This window comes from Salmo salar, chromosome ssa29, assembly GCF_905237065.1.
Source record: "Salmo salar chromosome ssa29, Ssal_v3.1, whole genome shotgun sequence".
NCBI lineage: Eukaryota > Metazoa > Chordata > Actinopteri > Salmoniformes > Salmonidae > Salmo > Salmo salar.
In genome coordinates, this window is record NC_059470.1 from 16,348,243 (window position 1) to 16,373,404 (window position 25,162).

General features: G+C 40.6%; 1 protein-coding gene across 2 annotated transcripts; it reads right to left on the reverse strand.

Annotated features, from left to right (window-relative positions):
• Window positions 1-4,839: 4,839 nt before the first annotated feature.
• nle1 (notchless homolog 1 (Drosophila)) lies at window positions 4,840-24,704 on the reverse strand. Of its 2 annotated transcripts, XM_014181020.2 has the most exons (13): window positions 24,433-24,704; window positions 21,545-21,718; window positions 21,133-21,353; window positions 20,955-21,034; window positions 16,221-16,297; window positions 13,513-13,610; window positions 13,235-13,427; window positions 12,986-13,121; window positions 12,688-12,734; window positions 12,385-12,587; window positions 11,705-11,864; window positions 6,289-6,359; window positions 4,840-6,205 (listed from the first exon to the last, which is right to left on the reverse strand). In XM_014181020.2, the coding sequence occupies exons 2-13, from the start codon at window positions 21,677-21,679 to the stop codon at window positions 6,193-6,195; spliced, it is 1,434 nt and encodes a 477-aa protein (XP_014036495.1). In that variant the 5' UTR covers window positions 21,680-21,718; window positions 24,433-24,704; the 3' UTR covers window positions 4,840-6,192. The 2 variants fall into 2 exon arrangements, with proteins under 2 accessions (XP_014036495.1, XP_014036496.1); XM_014181021.2 differs by lacking the exons at window positions 20,955-21,034; window positions 21,133-21,353; window positions 21,545-21,718 and having other exon boundaries at window positions 24,433-24,516.
• Between the last annotated feature and the right edge of the window lie 458 nt (window positions 24,705-25,162).

Here is a 25,162-nt window from a genome sequence, read left to right on the forward strand (position 1 = left end):
TGTTTATACAACATAGTGACCCGGCACTCTTGGTAATGGCTTTTGAAGAGTATGACTGAGCTACTGTATCTACTCCAAGTCTGTAGAAGTCAGCTTGTATCCATGATACTGAGTATTACCATAGACCAACACACGATGCTGTATTCCACACTAGCTAGCTGGGTCTATCGATTTATGGATGTCTGCCGTCTGTCTGCAATTCTACACTGTTTAACAGGGGAATCTATATTTATGAACAGAACCATTTCTTAGATTTTGCCACAATAAATTATATTGAAAAAGTGTTAATGACTAGATCACCAATCTACTCCCTTCCCTGAAAATCCCATCCCCCAATAATTAAGACGGGTATGAAACCCTGAGTTGCGCAGCAGTCTAAGGCACTGCATTTCAGTGCTAGAGGTGTCACTACAGACCCTGGTTCGATTCCAGGCTGTATCACAACCGGCCGTGATCGAGTCCCATAGGGCGGCACACAATTGGCCCAGCGTCATCTGGGTTTGACCGTCCTTGTAAAAAAGAATTTGTTCTTGCCTAGGTAAAAAAAAAAAAACCTGTGACTCAAACATCCCACCCATTTCCCTGATAATCCCACCCAGTGATCAATTGACAGGCAAAACTATTAATGTGGCCAGGACAAAGCATGACAATGAGGTAATAAAATAAAACATTTGAGGAACAATATTGTTTTACCCAATAAAAATTATTTTGTAGTTGGTAGGTTAAGAAAAAGTTTGTCACAAATAATGCAATCACAATAATGTGGTACAATTTGATTGTTAAAAGATTAATGTTCTTTCTCATTATGGCTGTGTTATCAGGTAGGGCACTGAACAAGAACTGCCAACTTGAAAATACAAACTGGAGTATTTATTTATTTATAATAGAGGTCGACCGATTAATCGGAATGGCCGATTAATTAGGGCCGATTTCAAGTTCATAACAATTGGTAATCTGTATTTTTTTATATTTTTTTTTATACACCTTTATTTAACTAGGCAAGTCAGTTAAGAACACGCTCTTATTTTCAATGACGGCCTAGGAACGGTGGGTTAACTGCCTTGTTCAGGGGCAGAACGACAGATTTTTATCTTATCAGCTTGGGGATTTGTTTTTGCAACCTTCCGGTTACTAGTCCAACGCTCTAACCACCTGCCTTACATTGCACTCCACGAGGAGCCTGCGTGGCAGGCTGACTACCTGTTACGCGAGGGCAGCAAGAAGCCAAGGTAAGTTGCTAGCTAGCATTAAACTTATCTTATAAAAAACTATCAATCTTAAAATAATCACTAGTTAACTACACATGGACTCATACTAGTTTATCTAGCGTGTCCTGCTTTGCATATAATCGATGCGGTGCCTGTTAATTTCTCATTGAATCACAGCCTACTTCGACAAGCGCATTTGCGAAAAAAAGCACTGTCATTACACCAATGTACCTAACCATAAATATCAATGCCTTTCTTTAAAATCAATACACAAGTATATATTTTTAAACCTGCATATTTAGTTAATATTGCCGGCTAACATGAATTTCTTATAACTAGGGAAATTGTGTCACTTCTCTTGCGTTCCGTGCAAGCAGTCAGGGTATATGCAGCAGTTTGGGCCGCCTGGCTCATTGCGAACTGTGTGAAGTCCATTTATTCCTAACAAAGGCCGTAATTAATTATGACATAACATTGAGGGTTGTAAAATGTAACAGCAATATTTAGACTTAGGGATGCCATCCGTTAGATAAAATACGGAACGGTTCCGTATTTCACTGAAAGAATAAACGTTTTGTTTTCGAAATGATAGTTTCCGGATTCAACCATTTTAATGACCAAAGGCTCGTATTTCTGTGTTTTATTATGTTATAATTAAGTCTGATTTGATAGAGCAGTCTGACTGAGCGATGGTAGGCACCAGCAGGGTCGTAAGCATTCACTCAAACAGCACTTTCATGCGTTTGCCAGCAGCTGTTCGCAACGCTTCAAGCATTGTGCTGTTTATGACTTCAAGCCTATCAACTCCCGAGATTAGGCTGGTGTAACCGATGTGAAATGGTTGGCTAGTTAGTGGGGTGCGCGCTAATAGCGTTTCAAACGTCACTCACTCAGACTTGGAGTAGTTGTTCCCCTTGCTCTACATGGGTAACGCTGCTTCGAGGGTGGCTGTTGTCGATGTGTTCCTGGTTCGAGCGAGGAGAGGGACGGAAGCTATACTGTTACACTGGCAATACTAAAGTGTCTATAAGAACATCCAATAGTCAAAAGGTATATGAAATACAAATCGTATAGAGAGAAATAGTCCTATAATTCCTATAATAACTACAACCTAAAACTTCTTACCTGGGAATATTGAAGACTCATGTTAAAAGGAACCACCAGCTTTCATATGTTCTCATGTTCTGAGCAAGGAACTTAAATGTTAGCTTTTTTACATGGCACATATCGCACTTTTACTTTCTTCTCCAACACTTTGTTTTTGCATTATTTAAACCAAATTGAACATGTTTGTTTCATTATTTATTTGAGGCTAAACTGATTTTATTGATGTATTATATTAAGTTAAAATAAGTGTTCATTCAGTATTGTTGTAATTGTCATTATTACAAATAAATAAAAATATATTTTTTAAATGGCCGATTAATCGGTATCGGCTTTTTTTGGTCCTCCAATAATCAGTATCGGCGTTGAAAAATCATAAATCGGTCGACCTCTAATTTAGAATGATCAAATTTGATTTTTTTGTGAGGGCAGCTTATATATATATATATATATATATTATATAAATTGCAGCCAGAATCTGCCAGAATCTGCAATAATAATGATTAAATATAGCTCTGGTAATATGGGTCATATTTGAAAGGTTTGGGCTAGAGCAGGGGTCTCCAACCCTTCCTTTCATAAGAGCTACTTCATACAATAACTTTTTGTGAGCTACACTTTAGGCTACTGCTTGCATATTTTGTTATTGTGTAGGCCTAGTTTGATTAATAGAAACAAAAGAACAGCAGTCTGCATACAGAACGTGATTGTGTTTTAGTTCTTAAAAATCACACATTTTGAACAAAAATCATTCTGCAGCCTACCTTGAGAATCATGCCTTTTAAGATGAGAGAAAATTAAAGGGGGTGCTGAGGAGTATTTTTCTCGGCTCATACTGGAGTAATAAAAGCCTAGTGCACCAATTTGGTGGGAGATATATAGTGCCTTCGGAAAGTATTCAGACCACTCAACTTTTTCGACATTTTGTTATGTTACAGCCTTATTCTAAAATCGATTAAATTGTTTCCCCCCCCTCAATCTACACACAATACCACATAATGACAAAATGAAAAAAGGTTTTTAGAAATGTTTGCAATTTTTATTTAATTTTTATAAATTGAAATCACATTTACATAAGTATTCAGACCTTTTACTCAGTACTTTGTTGAAGCACCTTTGGCAGCGATTACAGCGTAAAGTCTTCTTAGATATGACACTACAAGCTTGGCACACCTGTATTTGGGGAGTTTCTCCCCTTCTTCTCTGCAGATCCTCTCAAGCTCTGTTAGGTTGGATGGGGAATATTGCTGCACAGCTATTTTCATGTCTCTCCAGGGATGTTCGATCTGGTTCAAGTCCAGGCTCGGGCGGGGCCACTCAAGGACATTCAGACCTGTCCCGAAGCCACTCCCGCGTTGTCTTGGCTGTGTGCTTAGGGTCGTTGTCCTGTTGGAAGGTGAACTTTCACCCTAGTCTGAGGTCCAGAGCAGGTTTTCACCAAGGATCTCTGTTCTTTGCTCTGTTCAGTGCTGCAGAGATGCTTGTCCTTCTGGAAGGTTCCCCCATCTCCACAGAGGAACTTTAGAGGTCTGTCAGAGTGACCATCAGGTTCTTGGTCACCTCCCTTTTGGTGGTTCCAAACATCTTCCATTTAAGAAAGGAGGTCAATATGTTCTTGGGGACCTTCAATGCTGCAGAATTTCTTTGGTAGCTTTCCTTCCCCAGATCTGTGCCTGGACACAATCATGTCTCGGAGCTCTACGGACAATTCCTTCGACCTCATGGCTTGGTTTTTTCTTGGACATGCACTGTCAACTGTGGGACCTTACAGACAGGTGTGTGCCTTTATAAATCATGTCCAATCAATTTAATTTACCACAGATGGATTCCAAGTTGTAGAAAGATCAAGGATGATCTGACTGGTTTTCTGATCCATGCCCCTACTTTTTTTAAAGCCATCTGTGGCCAACAGATGCATATCTGTACTCCCAGTCATGTGTAATCCATAGACTAGGGCCCAATTCATTTATTTTAATTGACTTATTTCCATATATGAACTGTAACTCTGTAAAATCTTAGAAATTGTTGCTTTTATATTTTGGTTCAGTGTATTTTAATACAGACTAACTCAAAACAATAATTGAAAATGACAAATTCCCTCAGGGATCAAAGAAAAGTGGGGGTGCAAAAACATGTGCAGCTGCTCCGTTTGCTCAGGCACCTATGACTAATGTCGACAATGCACCTTTTAAAAGGCAATGTTTCTGACGTTTGAAGAGATCACATTAACGGTAAATGCTGCAGATGTCGTCTCAAAGGTAAATTACCAAGAGCAATGTGCTTCTCTACAAGGTGGCTTGGAATGAATCCCTACTTTAGTCCAAAACTGGTAAGAGATTTAACACTGCATCAAAATAAGCACGTGGTCACCCAATTAGCATCTGTTCTTGAAGTCGGGTCAACCAATCAGAGACTTTTCTATCTCCAGAAGACAGTTCCGTGAAAGTACATTATATTCCTCTCTGGTTATATAAACTAAGGCAGAAACACAAAATGACTTCCACAAAATGACAGAGTACTCAGAACCTTCGATATCTACTGTGTTTAATAAGGAAACACTATGATCTTGGTTTACATAGTAGAATACAGAGGGAGAGGTCCTTCAGACACTGACTAGATCAGACACAGCAGATAACTTAAAAATAGAGCCATCAGGCTAGGTATAGAGGACCAGTCAGTCAAAGAACAGAGCAGCTAATGATCCTGTCACTAACTGTCCTGTCACTAATGTAGAGGGAAGCAGCAGGGCAGGACTTCGCCCTTCAGCCTTGCAGTTGACTGACCACAGAGGATTAGAGCAGAGACACAGCAGGTGTCAGGAAAGTAGGCTGTATTAATCAAGAGAGAAGAAGCAGCCAAGACGAGGGAGGTTATTATAGTTTGAGTTGTATAGAAAAATTGCCATTTCGTTTGTATATTATTTAGTTTCAGTTTTAGCTTTAGTGTTAGGGATAGAAAGCATGCGTGGGTGGCTAGGAGAAGGGGGGGGGGTTAACTTCTTGCCACTAGGGGGCAGTAATACAAAAGGCGATGGTCATAGGTTATGTTTAAATTATAAATGTGACTGGTGCCAAAAATATAGTAGAAGGAAACCCTGTTGCACATGTTTACACTAATCCAATACCTTTCAGCTTTAGTGGTACATTTAGATGTACTACCTAGCAATTTCTTCCTGCTATCTAGTGATAACTAGTGATACACAAGCTAGGCCTATTTGAAATATCGCCATCTTCTGGCAGCATTTACCCTCCAGATTCAGTAGCATGAACCCCCCCCAAAACCTTAAAAACCCAAATACATTTATGAGGAACATTAGGAAAAAAACTAAAACTGATCATTCATGGCTTTTATTTTTAGGTAGTTTTGGAGTCAAATATAGTTTTCATTTTTCAAAACAGGTTTGTTATATTTCTTTCAATTTACTAAATACTTTTTTCCTGATTAGTTTTACTTTACTATATTAACCTTGAGAGAGAGGATGCATTAATAGACGACACCAGGTGTTCCAACAACCTGTATTAAGACTCCTTTATTCCTACAGTCCCCTTGCTGTGTACCTGCCAGCTAGGGCTCAGGTATAGACATCAACACACACCTATTAGATATCGTACCTTACTAGCCTCAGGCTCCCTCCACTACTCCCACCTCTACTTCCATGCCTCTGGTTATATCCTCCTCTCCATTTCTCATCACTTTCCCCCTCCTACATCACTTTGATCGGCAGTCCTCAGTAAGTGTGGTTGTTGTTGACAGGTAAAGCAGGGCATTATGTTCCAATGTAGGACCAGGAAGTCTCAGACCACTGGCCCCGCCATCTGTCCATCATCCTGGCTTCCTGATTGGTGGAGACAGGGGCTAGTAAGGCACGTGATTGGTGTGGCTACCTCCTCCATCTGTTAAGATACAGGAAATAGAGCGGTTACTCTACTGACCACAAGAGATCGTGTGAGGTAGTGACTGTGTGAGAGGGACTTACATTCTGAGACACTTGTCTTTTCCTCCACTGACTACTCTCTGCCCATCAGGACTCCAGTCCACTGCAAACACCTGTGAGTGAGAGAGTGACAAACATGTGCATCTTCAATATGTACCCATTGTTTCTCTTTAGTTCATTTAACTATATGTCACAAGTAAAAGCCTTGGAATTGTATCAACTTGCTACCCAAGTCTGGAAGATTAAAACCACCCTCAGAATTAGGAAGTGCAACATTTTAAAAAATTCCCTTTTTATTCTACACATTTTATTTGCCCATATAAAGTCTTATGACCAAGAATACTTTTTTAAAGGATCTACTCGGTGGGGTAAATGTTATTACCAAAAATAGAGATAGTGGGAGTTATTTTTCTTACTGACATTATTTCATACATCTTATATCCTTAGATTTTAGAGTATTCAGAATTTTTTTTTAGCCAAGGGGGCATTGTGTTTTCAATATTGGTCAGGTATAACAGGAAACCTGCAAAATGTGTTTATATTCATGTTTACCAATACCTGTTACCTTTGGGTCCTGTCTAATTCTTTCTGCAAGTGGTTCATTTGCCAGTGCAAACAGAGGGGGGAGAGGGTACATCCCTGTCATGTGCCGTTTAAAAAGGCAATTTATAGGTTTTTAAAACAATAAAACTTAACAGAATTTCCAGTCAAATCCTATTGGATGTATGACGACTAGGGAGCAATGAAGTTCTAACGCAGTCACACAATAGGTTGAATTTTGTCCCGAATATGGCAATCACGTCGACTGTTGTTCCTTTAATTTGTTATGTGCATATGCGACTCAACAAAAAAAAAAAATAACCTAGCAAGTGATCCCAGCTCTTTCCCTCACTTATTGGTTTCACTCAATTTCAATCCGACCACTCCCCCCCGCACCCAAGATCCCATTAGGCTTACAGAAATGATTGCTTATAAAAACATATCTAACTGATGGGATACACAAACAAAACTGTAGCAAAGCTACATTCCTTGCCAAATCACAACACTTTAATCACAAATACAAAATGGACTGGTTGATTAAAGTAGTGTTCCAACCATGAGCTGCAGCTTTGGAATAAATTAGTCTCGTCTATTTTGTGTTTTTTTGCGAACTGCTATAGTGTGCCATTTAGAATAGGTTCCAACCCCCCCACCCCCTAAACAGGGTATAGAGTGAAATATGAAACCAAAAACATTTGATGAAGGACAATTGTGTATATTTATTAGTCTAGGTGTCTACTTTGTTTCATGTTTAACAAAAGCCTGCCCAACAAGTATATTTGTTGAATTTTTCCCCTTCATGATGATTACATTTACATTTTAGTCATTTAGCAGACGCTCTTATCCCTAGCGACTTACAGTAGTGAATGCATACATTTTTTTTCTTCCCCCGTGGTAATCGAACCCACAACCCTGGCGTTGCAAACACCATGCTCTACCAACTGAGCCACACGAGACACACGGGATGATGATTGGGATCTGTTAATGGTAGTTTGTGATAAATGCACTGTGATAAAACATTTTAAATACTAAAATCGGTTAGTTTTTTTCCCCTTTTAACGTTAAGGATTCAAATTTAATTTAAACCTTCACACAACACCCTCTCACAAAGCAACTGTCTTGATTATGCAAAAGTTATAGATTCTGCTCTTCAAAAAGTCCTCACTCTTAAGGGCTAGACGATATTACTAACACCATTTTTTTTTAAATGTATTTATTTATTACTTGTAGGCGATTCACACAGAAAAGCTGTCATCATGGCAAAGGATGGCTACTTTGAAGAATCTCAAATACACAATATATTCTGATTTGTAAAATAAAAAAAAAAAAAAGGGTTACTACATGATACCATAGTTTATGCCTTCACTATTATTCTACAATGTAGAAAACAGTAAAAATAAAGAAAAAACCTTAAGTGTGGACAACGACACCTGACTGATACTGTATATATCCACTTTTTAAAAAAAGTTCCCTAAATAAGCTTAGTTGTACAATTAAAAGCTAAAATACACTGCATTTCAAACAGTCAGCAATAATCTAATGAATCCAGGGCTTGTGAAATTGCACCTAGGCTAAAAATAAGCCTTCCACAACCATAAGACCTACTAGTAATTTAATTATTATATCAAAATAGTTTATCCTACTTTTTTAGAATAATCCCTGATCTGGGTTACAAAGTGTGTCAATGAAAATACCCTTTGTGACAAATTTAACCAGAACCATGCATAATGCACATTCACTAATGACTACCTTCTTGTAGCAGGCGTAGAAAAGTAGGTCTCATTAACCTGTCTGGGCTAGGGGGCAGTATTTTCACAGCCGGATGAAAAACGTACCCAATTTAAAACAGGTTACTACTCTGGCTCAGAAACAAGAATATGCATATTATTAGTAGATTTGGATAGAAAACACTGAAGTTTCTAAAACTGTTTGCATGGTGTCTGTGAGTATAACAGAACTCATATGGCAGGCAAAAACCTGAGAAAAAAATCCAACCAGGAAGTGGATTGTAGTTTTTCAAGACTGGGCCTATTCAGTATACAGTGACTTAGGGTTCAATTTGCACTTCCTAAGGCTTCCACTAGATGTCAACAGTCTTTAGAACGTGTTTCAGGCTTTTGCAGTCAACAGAGAGCGAACAAGACCTCCTGGAGTCTGATGACCGAGAGAATGACAGGCCACAATTACGTGCGTTCACGTGAGGAGGTAGCTGTGTTCCATAACGTTTTTCAAGACATTGGAATCGTCCGGTCGGAATATTACTGAAGTTTTACGTTAAAAAGGCCCTAAAGTTTGATGTTTTACAACGTTTGACATGTTTCAACGAACATAAATATAACTTTGTCGTGACATTTTTGGCACGCTTCCTACATTTGGAGTAGCTTACTGAACGCGCAAACAACAAGGAGTTATTTGTACATAAATGATGGACTTTATCGAACAAAACAACATTTATTGTGGACCTGGGATTCCTGGAAGTGCCTTCTGATGAAGATCAAAGGTAAGTGAATATTTCTAATGCTATTTATGATTTTAGATGACTCAAAATGGCAGGTATCTGTATTGCCTGGTGTATTTTTCTGAGCGCAGTACTCAGATTATTGCAAAGTGTGCTTTCCCCGTGAAGCTTTTTTGAAATCTGTCACTGCATAAAGGAGATGTTCATCTATAATTCTTTGAATAACAGTTTAATATTTTATCAACGTTTATGATGAGTATTTTTGTAAATTGTTGTGCTGATTCACAGGCAGTATTGGAGGCAAAATATTTTCTGAACATCACGCGCCAATATAAAATGCTGTTTTTGGATATAAATATGAACTTTATCGAACAAAACATACATGTATTGTGTAACATAATGTCCTAGGAGTGTCATCTGATGAAGATCGTCAAAGGTTAGTGCTTCATTTCACTGTGTTTTGGGTTTTATTGACACATGTCCTTGCTTGGAAAATGGCTGTGATTATTTTTGTCTATGTACTCTCCTAACATAATCTAATGTTTTGCTTTCGCAGTAAAGCCTTTTTGAAATCGGACAATGTGGTTACATCAAGGAGACGTGTATCTTTAAAATGGTGTAAAATAGTCGTATGTTTGAGAAAGTTGAATTATGACATTGTTGTTTTTGAATTTGCCGCCCTGATATTTCACTGGCGTCCCACCTAGCCCATAGAAGTTAACAATCTCTCATGCACAAGACCACGTGCTAGTGAGCCGCCAGCTCATCTTTATATTTCAAGTTTAGCCAACTTGGATCTATTTGCAAGCTAACAATTGACAGTTGAATTGTTATGAAAAAACCCTTCTGTTCTTCTCCAACTGTTTGAACAGCATGCTAGCCTGTCCACTTTGTTGTCCTCCACGATGAAAATCGGGAGGGGACTCTGGATTGGTCTCCATCCGTAAGTATGTTAGTGTGTGACTATCTCAGACACCACTGGCCCGTTTGTGACAAAACTTGGGTGAACGATGCGTCTTGCCATAGAGATCTGGCATTTACACAATTACACTGATTGGCCCAGGTGGGGGCTCTGCATCATTCGTGGGGGACGACAGTTTACTGTTGCCTTGCTCAGATGTTAAATCAAGTGACCTACCTTATTTCTCAGAATGAGAACGAGTTGCCAATTCCTTATATAATTGTGTTTTATGCTTATTGTACATTCATAAAAACAGACTAGATAGCTAGTATAAGTCTTTGGTACGTGGTACTGTAATGCATTTTCCAGAATCACTGTTCATTGATACTCCTGTTTTAGTAGTGTCTGCTCTGTGCACATTTTGAGGAGTTGAGACATAAAAAGGGTATTGTTAGAAAAGGTTAAGGTCTCCCGTATTACAGTAAAATAATGTTTTTATGTGTTTCGGTGAACATATGACCGATTGTTGGAACAAACCTCAAATGCAAATAGCGAGTTGAAACCGCTTGTCAGAGAGGAAGAAGTGATCACTCATCTTGTTGTTGTGACCACTTCCGGAGGACGTCCTCCAACCAATCAAAGCTTTTGCAGTATGAACTGACATGTTGTCCATCCAATTGTAGAATTAGGACCAGAGAATTAACCTATTGAGTTGTATTGGGATTGTGCCACAGAGCATTATGGGGTTTCTATGCATTGAAAAGTTGGTGACATTGTTGGATAGAGACATACGCAATCACATTATTACACAATGATTTTACTCCTTGCTTGGACTAACTCATTCTTAGCTCTTTAGTCTAACTGTGTATGTAGTGTTATTGTTGGTCTTCCCAGTCAAATCCCGTCCTGCACTGGTCAAGCCTCTGAACACAACTCATGCCTCATACAATCACTGCTGTGATCCCTTTCCAACACTGTAAGTAGCCGTCTCGTTCCCATTCCCCATAATATGGTACTATAAATGTCTTTATTAAACGCTTTAGGTTAAAAGAATTAGTCTGACGATTTTTGAAACGCACTTTGACGTCTCCGTGCGTTACGCGTGTATTCCGTGGTCTCCCATCCTCCCCAATTTTTCAAGTTACCAGCCTCCACTGGTCTACGGATTTAATCAAAGTGTTGACAATGTAGTTGACAGCTCCTTTCTGTGTAGCAAAGACCATGATTAACACCTGCTTCATTCTTCAATCATGTCTGTATTGCAGATAACTAAGAAAATGCCTCTTAAAGGGAAGCTTGAAGCCTGTGGAAGTCAACAAACTCTTACAAGATTCTTTAAGAAGAAATCTGACGGCCAGTTGTTAAACAAGTCGTTTAAAAAAAAATAATAACATACTGCAATTCACAAAGAGTTGCAAACACTAGTTTAAATTCTTTCACTCATTTAACTGATGGTGGTTCCACCACTTCTCTTAACGTGTGGACCCAGAACTTAATTGAGCATCTCTTCTGTTTATTTTAGAGCCCCATTTATGGAAAACACTATCCCTCCCTCTCACCTCATCTGCGTGTCCAGGTAGATCAGTGTGTAGTTTGCCAGTCTTGATGTCCCAGACCTTCAGAGTGGAGTCACTGGACCCACTGACCATCAGTCTACTGTCTGCTGACCACGCCACCTGGTACACTGCTGCTACATGACCACGCAGGGACTGTAGGTACCTACACACACACACACACACACACACACACACACACACACACACACACACACACACACACACACACACACGGTTAGAGTCCCACCCGGTGGAGAGCAGAACTACTACATACAGAGACAATGTTTGTCAGTTTACGTATTGTATCAATGTCTTTATTCTCTGTAAACAGAACTGGTGCTTAGTGAATCAAATGTTCAATGTGAATCAGAATGGAACAGAGATCTGAACTCTGTCATTATGCAAGCACAGTCGATAGAACATGGTGCTTGTTGGCTCAATTCCCGCTGGGGCCATCCGTATGTCAAAAAAATTTATACACGCATGTCCAAGCATCTGCTAAATGGCATGCATTATGGATTAGAATTCTGTTCCACCACTCCTCTACATACTTCCTAGCGCAGTTCCACCACTCCTCTACATACTTCCTAGCGCAGTTCCACCACTCCTCTACATACTTCCTAGCGCAGTTCCACCACTACTCTACATACTTCCTAGCGCAGTTCCACCACTACTATACATACTTTCCGGTGCGTCCGTCCCAGATCTTGATGGACTTGTCAAAGGAAGCAGAGGCAAGAAGGCGTGTGTCGGGGGAGAACAGGACCTCGTTGACCAGAGCGCTGTGACCCGTCAGCCTCGCCAGTGGCTTCTTATCCTCTGCTGGGTTCCAGAGGAACAAGGTGAAGTCATCAGAGCCTGACACAAGACGCTCCGGGGCCTCACCCTACACAAAGGGTCAGAGGTTCAGTGGACCCCAGGACCCCCTTGGCAGCAGCTAACGGGGATCCTAATAAATACACAGCAGAGAGACAGGAGACACTCACCCTGACTTTGTTGTATCTCTGCAAGGCTTTCTCTTTGAGCTCCTCAACTGTGGAGAGAACAGTTTTGACACCTCTATGTTCAATATCACTACTCCGAGAGTTAGGAAGAGAGAGGTGTACGTATGTAGAGTCAGAAAGAGCAAAGAAAGAGGCACAGAGGAAGGAGCGAGAGGCACAGAGGAAGGAGCGAGAGGCACAGAGGAAGGAGCGAGAGGCACAGAGGAAGGAGCGAGAGGCACAGAGGAAGGAGCGAGAGGCACAGAGGAAGGAGCGAGAGGCAGAGGACAGGTGTACTTACATGTGCCAGTCTGGTCCTGAGGGTTGATGGTAGCGTCGGCGGGTTCGAAGGCGCCGGTTCGTAGCACATAGTCAGTACTGAGAGCCAGGGTGTTGACCCAGTGAGCATGGCCTTGAAGAGTCCTGCACTGGACCCCCTGAGGAGGAGGGGGAAGAGGGGTCAGATGAAGTAGAATGTCTGCCTCCCAAATGGTACCTTATTCCCTATATAGTGCACTACTTTTGACCAGGGTCTCACACACACACTTACGTCTTTAGCCCTCCAGACTTTAACGGTCCTGTCCTGTGATGATGTGTATAGCAGTCCGTCTCCTCCCCACTTCACACAGGTAACAGACTGGGTGTGCCCCGTCAGGATCCTCTCACAGCGACCCAACACAACGTCCCAAACCCTCACCGCCCCGTCCTTACTGCTGCTAGCCAGGTAACGGCACTCTGGGTTACTGAGAAGAGAGCGCGCAAGATAGTTATATTAGAGAGAAAGGAGAAAAGAGAGATGAAAAGATAAACAGAAGAGTATAATCTTACAGGTGTAGAGGTTCCCAGGAGATCCATGTGATCCACTTGGTGTGTCCTGTCAGGGTCTTCCCCATCTGCAGTCCTGTCACTGGGTCCCATATACAGATCTACACAGATAGAGACACTGGTTAACACACACACACACACACACACACACACACACACACACACACACACACACACACACACACACACACACACACACACACCTGAGACTGGGTCCCAGATACAGATCTGAGGAGAAACAGTGAGTGTGTGTCAATTCCAATGTCATTTCAAATTCAATTCTGGAGTTGAAGCAAGAAGTGGAGAAATTACTTAGAATTTAATTGGAATTGCAGCAATCTTAAATACTATTTGGGGAATTGAATTATAATTTAGACTGTTTCAATTGGAATTGAAAAAGAAAACCATCCTTGGAATGGAATTAGAATTTTAAAACTTGAATTGTATTATAATTGTGCAAATTCCAAATGACTGTATTTAATACATTTAGCATTGACATGGAATGTAAACTTTGTTTTAAATCAAATAATTATATACATGAATGTGTATACAATGTTTTCTAGGAATTGACATGCAATATATTTCCAGTTGGATTATTTTTGTCCAATTAAAGTGATAGTTCAACCAAATTACACATTGGTTTCCTTACCCTTAAGCAGTCTGAACTATGGCATTGTCATTTTGTAATTTGGGTGAACTATCCCTTAAAGGGTAGGAAGCACGAGTTTTTACTCACCAAAGTAACACAGTGTGGTCAAAGACAGTTGTAGTCACAATCTGGTTACATAACTACACAGTTACATTCTGGGTTTTTTACATATTTATTCACTTATCTGCGAACATCTTCTAAACTACCCACAATGCACCATTCTTCAACGTCATATGGAACCCAATATACTGCCGTTACAAGAGCCATGCTCTACTAACTGAGCTACAGAGGACTACAACATGTTGCATTGCTTACCTTTAACCTCAAACAATTCTGGTGTCAGGGGGCTGATTAACATGTTTCCCTGCATGCCGTTTGACTGGTCCATTTTTTACAATTCTTTGTGTCGGTGTACATTGATCGCTCTTTATTTTATGCTGCACAAAGAAATATATATATATATATATTTTTTTTTTATCTACTCCAATCAGTCAGTGGTTGGATTTACTGCACCCGTTGTTGAGACGGTGGAGCCAGTTCATATGGTTTAGGTTGTCTGGTCAACTGTATGCACCCTAACTTGCAATCAGTCGATGCAAAAAGGTGGGTGATGAACTATCCTAAATACTGCAAATCCGCCGATTGGTTGGATTTCAAAGGGAAATAAACACCACCCTGAAGGTTATCATGCATCTTCTGGTATTTGAATAAACTTAGAATTGCATATTAATTTATGCAGCCCTTGATAAGAGGCTGGACATGCAAGTGAATGCAATGACACTTCACATTCACAAACAGTAATGAGTGGTAATTCCAGTGTTCACTCTAAAGGCACACTGGGATATATGCAAATATCTGCATATATCCCAGCGTGCCTGTTAGTGAACATTGGAATTACCACTCATGACTTTGTTTGCTAGTGATGGTTGTTGCGTTCAATTCTTATCAACCATGTAGCCTTCACAAGTGAGTGCCTAAGTGAATATACTATCCTTAAAAATGCAACCCTTTATGAAAATACATTACATATCACAAGGCTATACCGCAACAGTCTAGTTTTACCCTAACACAGATACTGAAACCAAAAATTACTTTAAAAAAATAATAAATAAATAAAATACAAATAAAAATAAATTGTATTTAAATATATTTTTTTTTTTAAATAGCAATAAAAAAATACTAATATATGTATAAATAAAATACAAATAAAAAATAATAATATATATGTATAAATAAAAAACTGCAATAAAGTATGCTGGGAAATATGATAATGATGGGTGTGGTTTTGAATGTCTGAGTGTTTAACTTTACACAGTAAAGTAAAAAGACAAATCACACTCAACTCTGGTTATTAACACCTAGGGGTTATTTTACAACACTGAATGTTAATTTAACATCTGAACGAATAAATCTCTCATCCATTTTTATTGAGAGTGGAACTCCACTCTACCTTCAGTATTTCTGCTTTCATGAAAGGTGGAGATGGGAATTGAACCCTGGTCTCCAGTGGGGAAGCACACATTTGCTTGTTGCGTTGCCCACATCACCACGGCTAGCTGCTGTGAACAAACCTCTTATTTCAATCATGAATCTGGTTGTGAACTATGCATTTAAGAAATTAACATGTTTAAATGTTACATAAAGGGTATATTACATAAATGTTTGTTTGAATAAAATAAAGTGTAGCAAATGTGTTTTAGGCGTTGCCCAATCTCAAAAAAAGGTTTAGCGATTGTAATAATTTTTAGAGCATGGAGCTTTGTTCCCACACTGTGCCAAACAAATTGGGGAAAAACCTGTCTAACGAATACAGTAGCCATTACCGAGTGGAAGAGAGTATTTTGGGCATTATTTCATGCTGTTCATATTAAACAGCTTTCATTTATCTAGAATAATGAATTAGGAATTGTATTTTTGAATAATTACAATTCGAGATTAGTTGACTCAATTTAAGAACTGCTTTAGAACTACTCAATTTAAGAATTTTGAATTGATGGATTTTCTAGGGAGAGAGAACTTAATTTGTGAAATTGACCCCAACCCTAGTGTAAGTGTGTCTCACCTGGCTGTTCTTGCAGCCAGAGGCCAGCTTCCTTCCGTCAGGTGACCAGGAAATAGTCAGCACCCAGTGGGAGTGGCCTAAAGGAGGGGAGGAGACAGAGTGTTCACAAGGGTCAGGTCGATCAATTCCACACATTGCTCTGTGTGTGATGGCCCGGTTATTTGAATATTCGAACGGACGTTAGTATTCGATTACCTGACAGAGTATTCATTTAAAAATAAATTATATACTGTACAATATTCACGACCCTGAGTCAGTACTTTGTAGAAGCAGCTTTAGCAGCAATTACAGATGCAAGTCTTTCTAGGTAAGTCTAAGAGCTTTCCCCACCTGCATTGTGCAACATATGCCCATTATTCTCTTCAAAATTCTAGACAACCATTTTCAGGTCTAGCCATAGATTTTCGTGCAGATTTAAGACAAAACTTTAACTCTGCAATGCAGGAACATTCACTCTCTTCTTGGTAAGCAACTCCAGTGTAGATTTGGCTTTGTGTTGTAGGTTACTCTCCTGTTGAAAGGTGAATTAATCTCCCAGTGGTCTGGTGGAAAGCAGACTGAAACAGGTTTTCCTCTAGGATTTTGCCTGTGCTTAGCTCCATTCCATTTCTTTTTATCCTGAAAACTCCAGTCCTTAACAATAACAAGCATACCCATAACATGACGCAGCCACCACTATGCTTGAAAATATGGAGAGTGGTACTCAGTAAGGTGTTGCGTTGGATTTGCCCCAAACATAACACTTTGTATTCAGGATAAAAAGTGAAATGCTATGCCACATTACACTAGTGCCTTGTTGCAAACAGGATGCATGTTTTGGAATATATTTTATTCTGTACTTCCTTCTTTCCGCTCTCAATTAGTTTAGTATTGTGGAGTAACTATAATGTTGTTGATCCATGCTTAGCTTTCTCCCATCACAACCATTAAACTGTCACTGTTTTAAAGTCACCACTTGTCTCATGGTGAAATCCCTGAGCCGTTTCCTTCCTCGCCGGCAACGGAGTTAGGAAGGACGCCTACATCTTTGTAGTGACTGGGTGTACTGACACTATGCAAAGTGTAATTAATAACTTCACCATGCTCAACGGGATATTCAATAATTTATTTTTTTAACCCATCTACCAATAGGTAGGTGCCCTTTTTTGCGAGGCATTGGAAAACCTTCCTGGTCTTTGTGGTTGAATCTGTTTGAAATTCACTGCGCGACTGACAGATAATTGCATGAGCAGGGTTAAAAAAAAGAATCACGTTAACCACTATTACTGCACAAAGAGTGAGTCCATACAACTTGTGTGACTTGCTAAGCACATTTCTACTCCTGAACTTTAGGCTTGCCATTACAAAGGGGTTGAATACTTATTGACTCAAGACATTTCAGCTTTTCATTTTTAATTAAATCTGTAAGCATTTCATAAAACGTAATTCCACTGACATTACGGAGTATTGTGTTTGGGCCAGTGACCCCCAAAAAATCTGAATCGGATCCATTTTAAATTCAGGCTGTAACAACAAAACGTGGAAAAAGTCAAGGGAGTGAATACATTTACATTTAAGTCATTTAGCAGACGCTCTTATCCAGAGCGACTTACAAATTGCTTCTGAAGGCACTGTACAAGGACAAACCATGACAGTCAACATTTTTATAAAACAGTTTTATGAGTGTGCCCAGTTATGCCATTCTAGGCAAGATCAACACATGCCATCTGTGTCATCTATAGTATGGCAGATAAAGATTTCAAATGGGTGAATAGACTAGAATAAGGATGTGTATCATGCACAGCTGGTGCATTTTAGCTGAACATGCTAATTCAGTAAGACCTGGAAACGAAACATCATTGGCAACTATTCACATCGGCGAGTTTAATGTTGCAATCACTAGGCAGCCAACTGCCTATAGCAGGAAACAGATTTCTAACTTATAATAAGTCACGTATCTAACACATCGCAACACCACAATTTCTTAAAATTTGATTTTAAACCTAACCGCACTGCTAACTTTATGCCTAAACTTAAATTAAGACCAAAAGCACATTTGTTTAACATAATTTTTAAGACAGACAATTTTGATTGTGGCTGTGCCATCTAGTGGAAACCTATCAGTATTCAACGAACGCCTACCTGGGTTTTTCTTTCTTTTTTTAAATTCAAAGTGCCCATTATTACAATCTAACTAGGCAACATAATTAGAATAATCGTTCTATTTCCATGATTCCAAAAGATCACCAAAGTGTTTTGATTTAAATCGCAAGTCAAATTCTAATAGCAATATTTGGTTAAAGGCATTGTAGCACCTATTTCTCAATGCAAGAAACACATACAATAGTAACTTCGAGCACCCCAAGGAAACATTCCCAAAAGACAAACTCTTAAATCAAATTGTTCTAATACTGTAATGTTGTTCTATAACTTAAGTTTGAGGTGTTCTCCAAATCAGCTTTACTTCGGGAAACCATCCCACAACGCCCTGCGGTCAGCATCACACGATGAATGAATAACTTTTTTTTAAAAGAAGAAGAAAAAAAAAGTGGGATATATTTTTGTAAGTGAGGCGGGTGAAATTGGGCGTCTACTCGTCAATCTGCGGGGCACATTTAATCCCTGAGAACTTCCATGGGTATCAACAATGGAAGGAGGGCTTCTGAAAAAATTTGCTTCACAAAGTGGATGCCAGCAGCACCAGCAGAGGCCGCAAGCATCATCACTGGCATGGAAGTGAACCGGGTAAGTGAAAGAGCTAGCTATCTTCCTACCTCTATGCTAATGTAAGCCATCTATAGAGCTACCACATTCAGCTCACACCTTCCATATATAGAACACTGATGAAGCTAACCAAATGTAAACATGTCTACCAGCTGGTGGTAGCCAACTGCTGATGCAGTCATAGATGGTACAAGCCTTCACTTCCTACATTTCCTAAATGAATGTGGCTCCCTCTCTCTAGCTGGCAAAATAAGTGAGCTAGATCTTGTTTGTGTACTGCCATAACATAGCTATGTTTTCACTGGTCCTAAACCTAGCCCTTGACTTATCCCACATTTTGTTAAACATTTTCCTTGTCAATCTACACACAATACCCCATAACGACGAGGCAAAAAGAAGTTTAGAAATGTTTGATAATGTATTAAATATAAAACAGAAATACCTTTACTTATATAAGTATTCAGACCATTTGCTTTAGACCCATGTACATCCTGATTCCATTGATCATGAGATGTTTCTACAACTTGGAGTCCACCTGTGGTAAATTCAATTGATTGAACATGATTTGGAAAGGCACACATCTGTCTATTTACTCTGCTCTGACAGTGCATGTCAGAGCAAAAACCAAGCCATGAGGTCGAAGGAATTGTCCGTAGAGCTCCGAGACAGGATTGTGTTGAGGCACAGATCTAAGGGTACCAAAAATATTTGCAGCATTGAAGGTCCCCAAGAACAAAGGCCTCCATTCTTAAATGGAAGATGTTTGGAACCACCAAGATTCTTCCTAGAGCTTGCCGGCCCAGGCAAACTTAGCAATCGGTGGAGAAGGGCCTTGGTCAGGGAAGTGACCAAGAACTCGATGGTCACTCTGACAGAGCTCCAGAGTTCCTCTGTGGAGATGGGAGAACCTTCCATAAGGACAACCATCTCTGCAGCACTCCACCAGGCCTTTATGGTAGTGTCCAGAAGGAAGCTACTCCTCAGTAAAATGCACATGACATCCCGCTTGGAGTTTGCCAAACGGCACCTAACGGACTCTGACGATGGGAAACAAGATTCTCTGGTCTGATGAAACCAAGATTGAACTCTTTGGCCTGAATGCCAAGCGTCACATCTGGTGGAAACCTGGCACCATCCCTACAGTGAAGCCTGGTGGTGGCAGCATCATGCTCAGGGGATGTTTTTCAGCGGCAGGGACTGCGAGACTAGTCAGGATTGAGGGAAAGATGAACAGAGTAAAGTACAGAGAGATCCTTGATAAAAAAACCTGCTCCAGCGCACTCAGGAGATTAAACTGGGGTGAAGGTTCACCTTCCAACAGGACAACAACCCTAAGCACACAGCCAAGAAACACAGGAGTGGCTTTGGGACAAGTCTTGAGTGTCCCTGCCAGAGCCCTGGCTTGAACCCGATCGAACATCTCTGGAGAGACCTGAAAATAGCTGTGATGCTCCCCCATCCAACCTGACAAAGTTTTAGAGGATCTGCAGAGAAGTACGGGAGAAACTCCCCAAATACAGACGTGCCAAGCTTGTAACATCATACCCAAGAAGACTCGAGGATGTAATTGCTAACAAACGTGCTTCAACAAAGTACTGAGTGAAGGATCTGAATACTTATGTAAAATGTCATATTTCAGTGTATTTTTTATACATTAGTAAACATTTCTAAAAGCCTTTTTTTGCTTTGTCATTATGGGGTATTGTGTGTAGAATTTTAGAATAAGGCTATAACGTAAGAAAACGTGGAAAAAGTCAAGGGGGTCTGAATACTTTCTGAAAGCACTGTATTGATTAAATACGATTTTCATTCTATAAAGACTAATTGTGTCACTATGTTGTGAATATTGTCTTACTCTTCACAGCAGTTTACATTACTAAAATGTGAAGTGCCACTGGGTGAGCACCTGCTGGTTAGTCTGGCTAAAACACTTCGTTTTTTTTGTTGCTGTGGTATCGTTTTCGGTATCGTCATACTAAACCTGGTATCGAAGTCAACATTCTGGTATCGTAACAACACTAGTGTGTGTACCTCTGGAGGTATGTTGTGGTGTCTCGGTGGTCAGGTCCCAGAACCTCACTGTAGTGTCTCCAGAACCACTGGCCAGGTACCTGAGGAACACACACATTACAGCTGGCCCAGCGTGTGTGTATATCTGTCGGTGTGTGCATATCTCCGTCTTTGTGTGTGTGTGTGTGTATATACTTACTTCCCAGTAGGGCTGAATGCGGCAGAGATGACAGCCTCTGTGTGTCCCTGTAGTGAGGAGGTACAGCGAGCAACAGCCCTGACCCTGAACACCGCCTGGGGTTGGTACACTACGGGGAGAACCGTCTCAGTCTCCGCCCCCAGCGCCTTCACACACACCCTCAGGCTCTCTACCACCTCCGCCTCGCCACGCACAAAAAACGCCAATGGTACCGGCTCCTCCTGGAGCGATATGGAGAACAGGTATTAGTCAAATCTAACGGGGATCCAAATAAACTATCACAACAGCCCAGGACAGAGTAGAGGGAGGGCAGTAAGAGGCAGGGTTTGAGAGATGGAAATTAAGTGTGGATCATGGGGCTGTCCGTGGGGATTTAAGGCAATACGTTGCAGTGTGTGAGCGTTGTGTGTACCTTCTGTAGCAGTGCATTGCAGACCAGCTGTAGTTTGTCAGGTGTTATGTCCAGCGGGACATCAAAGGGAGAACCCAGCGGCTCCCCCGCTTCATCCTGAAACTGGATCAACAGCCGTTCCACGTCACCGGACATCCTTTCTGCTCAGGGATGGATTAGGGGTTGGAGCTAGGGCTGGGACGATACAAGTAGAACCATTTTTTTTCCTCGAAGGCAAAAATAAAAAACATACGAAGCAGACCAAACTCATTGGTCTTAAAAAATGATGCATGTCAAACAGCTTGTAGCGTTGCATAGCATACCAAAACTTCTGTACTTTCCCCCCATACTAGACCATGAAAAACAGTCCAGTACTAGAATGTATTACTTTTGGTACTTCTGTCAAATGTGTCTCATGGATCAACTTGCATACTCATGTCTATCAGCGCAGCCGAGGTCCGTCCCCCTTATAGAGTGAGACGGACACGGTGCCCTGCTCCAGTTACTCATTGCTAGCCTGCCCTGCACTGGGAGTCTGGGCTGCATCATAGCTCCCCACTCATGCTGCACAGAAGTTAACACACTAATCATGTCTACACGGCATGTAGAAAATGTTGAAACTCAATAACTAGGGATGTGACAAAAAATGGACAGTTCAGGTTCATGTGTCTGCGTTTAAAAAGCTGTAAGGTAGTCTACCCTGACAGACTAACACGCCATAACCGAGGCGATTTTAAGGGGCCACATAACATTATATCTGAAAAGGGTAATTGATACAGGCTATACAGGTAGCCTACTGTAATTTCATATTATGAGACAAAACACCCCCACCCACTCAGCAACAAAGACTAGCCAACCCCATACACAAAGACTGGCCCGAAGATACTGTATCCCTGCGACATCGGTCCCATAAACGGCCTAAACTAGGATATTCTACACACAACAGACCGAAGACTGAACACATCCAGTCATTAGAAAACAGCAGGCAGGCCAGCGCAAGGGAGAGAGGAGGGGCAGGCAGAACCGTGCGCATACACTACCGGTCAAAGGTTTTAGAACACCTACTCATTCAAGGGTTTCTCTTTATTTTTACTATTTTCTACATTGCAGAATACTAGTGAAGACATCAAAACTATGAAATAGCACATATGGAATCATGTAGTAAGCAAAAAAGTGTTAAGTCAAAATGTATTTTACATTTGAGATTCTTCAAATAGCCATCCTTGGCCCTGAGAGCATTGCACACTCTTGGCATTCACTCAACCAGATTCATGAGGTAGTCACCTGAAATGCATTTCAATTGACAGGTGTGCCTTGTTAAAATAATTAATTTCCTTCTTAATGCGTTTGAGCCAATCAGTTGTGTTGTGACAAGGTAGAGATGGTATACATAAGATAGCCCTATTTGGTACAAGACCAAGTCCATATTATGGCAAGAACAGCTCAAATTAGCAAAGAGAAACGACAGTCCATCATTACTTTAAGACATGAAGGTCAGTCATTACGGAAAATTTCAAGAACTTAGAATGTTTCCTGTGCAGTCGCAAAAAAACACCAAGCGCTATGATGAAACTGGCTCATGAGGACCGCCACAAGAATGGAGGAGCAGAGTTACCTCTGCTGCATAGGATACGTTATTAGAGTTACCAGCCTCAAGTTGCAGCCCAAATAAACACTTCACAGATTTCAAGTAAGACATCTCAACAGCAAATGTTCAGAGGAGACTGCGTTTATCAGGCCTTCATGGTCGAATTGCTACAAGGAAACCATTACTAAAGGACACCAATAAGAAGAGTCTTGCTTGGGCCAAGAAACACAATCAATGGACATTAGACCAGTAGAAATTTGTCCTTTGGTCTGGAGTTTTTGGTTTCAACCACCATGTCTTTGAGAGCCAGCTGGTGACACGGTTTGATTCATTTAGAATTCAAGCCACACTTAACCAGCATGGCTACCACAGCATTCTGCAGCGATACACCATCCCATCTGGTTTGGGTTTAGTGGGACTACCATTTACCTGTAACCTGCAAAACAATTTAAATACCTGCCGACTTCAGTTAGTATGTATGCAACATGTGCACACATTTGCTCATGACCGAAGACACGAGCACATGCACACTAAGTGAAGTCAGCAGGCTTTTACACATGTGTAACCGGTGTGAAATGGATAGCTTGTTAGCGGGGTGCGCGCTAATAGCGTTTCAATCGGTGATGTCACTCGCTCTGAGACCTTGAAGTTGTTGTTTCCCATACTCTGCAAGGACAGAGGCTTTTGTGGAGCGATAAGTAACGATGCTTCGAGGGTGTCAGTTGTGTGCTAAGCGTCCCTGGTTTGAGCCCAGGTAGGGGCGAGGAGAGGGACGAAAGCATTAATGTCACACATGCATCAGGTAATATACATGTCTTCTTCAGCACCGCACTCTAGAAAGTGGGTTAAACATTAAGTTACTTTTGTGGATATTTTGTCTCAAATTGCCTACATGTGAAGGCCAGACAACCGGTAGAGTAAGTGTAAATGTAAACAACATTCTGGCTTGTAAAGAACGTTTACACGATTTTGCAGTGTAGGTATCCCAAATAACGATGTATTAGAAACTGATTAATCAGACTAGGTGCTCGTAATTCACTAAAAGTATGTGAAGCAACAGGGAGAAATGGCTTCCCATCTAACGTTATGCCAACAAACTAACGTAAATAATGATAATAATAGGAGAAGTCAATAATCATATTTGGTTCAAACAGTAGCCGGGCTAACATGCTAGCTTGTTTCCCAGACATGTTATTGTGGCTAACTATGCCGGTTCTGATCATTTGTTTCGGATCCTCCTAACAGCAGCCGACACCTCGACCTTAAAACCAAACGATTTTACAACATCAATCCGTAACGTTAAACACAGATAAAGAAATACCTTTTCAGTGTTCCAACAACTTCTGAATTGCAACACGTGTGTAGGAAGTGCACGCAGCAGACCTAGCAACGGAAGTTTCTTTAACGTCACTAAAATGCGACTGACTTGGTTAGAAGTGAAAGTGAGGGGCTCCCGCTGGATAACACAAGTCTGTGGCTTTATCGTACAAATTCATGAACAAATATTAGCTTTAGGGTCTTAATTGAATTGTAGGTATAAGCTTAGTGTGGTTGAGGATAAGGTTAGGTTTCAAATCAGATTTTAAGAAGATAAATTGTAGAAAAAGGCTGGGTTTATGACTTGGTGGCTGTGTTAACTAGTGACGACCGAAATGGTGAGGCTATACCAAAGAGTATCTATTATATTGACAAGATAGAGCTGTCAGTCGACTAATTGTCCGCAAAAGGCAGGCGGGAGGAGGCGAGATCAGGTGGGAACATTCTAGCCAATGAGTGGCTAGATTTCGCGTGAACAGACAATTCCGATATGAAACAGTTTTTGTCAAAGTCGCCAGAATACCACGTGCGTCCATTTATTTTGTAGCCAGTAGATGTGCGTGGGTACAATCACCGATGAAGCCAAGCAAGTAAGAAGTCAGATTACGTTGTTTACTTATAAACAATTCATTTGTACACCACCATGATAATAAGGCAGTGACAACAAAAAGACAACAGTCACATAGTGGCAGAATAAATTCAACTACACATACTTTTGTCAGGTCAAATCAAAT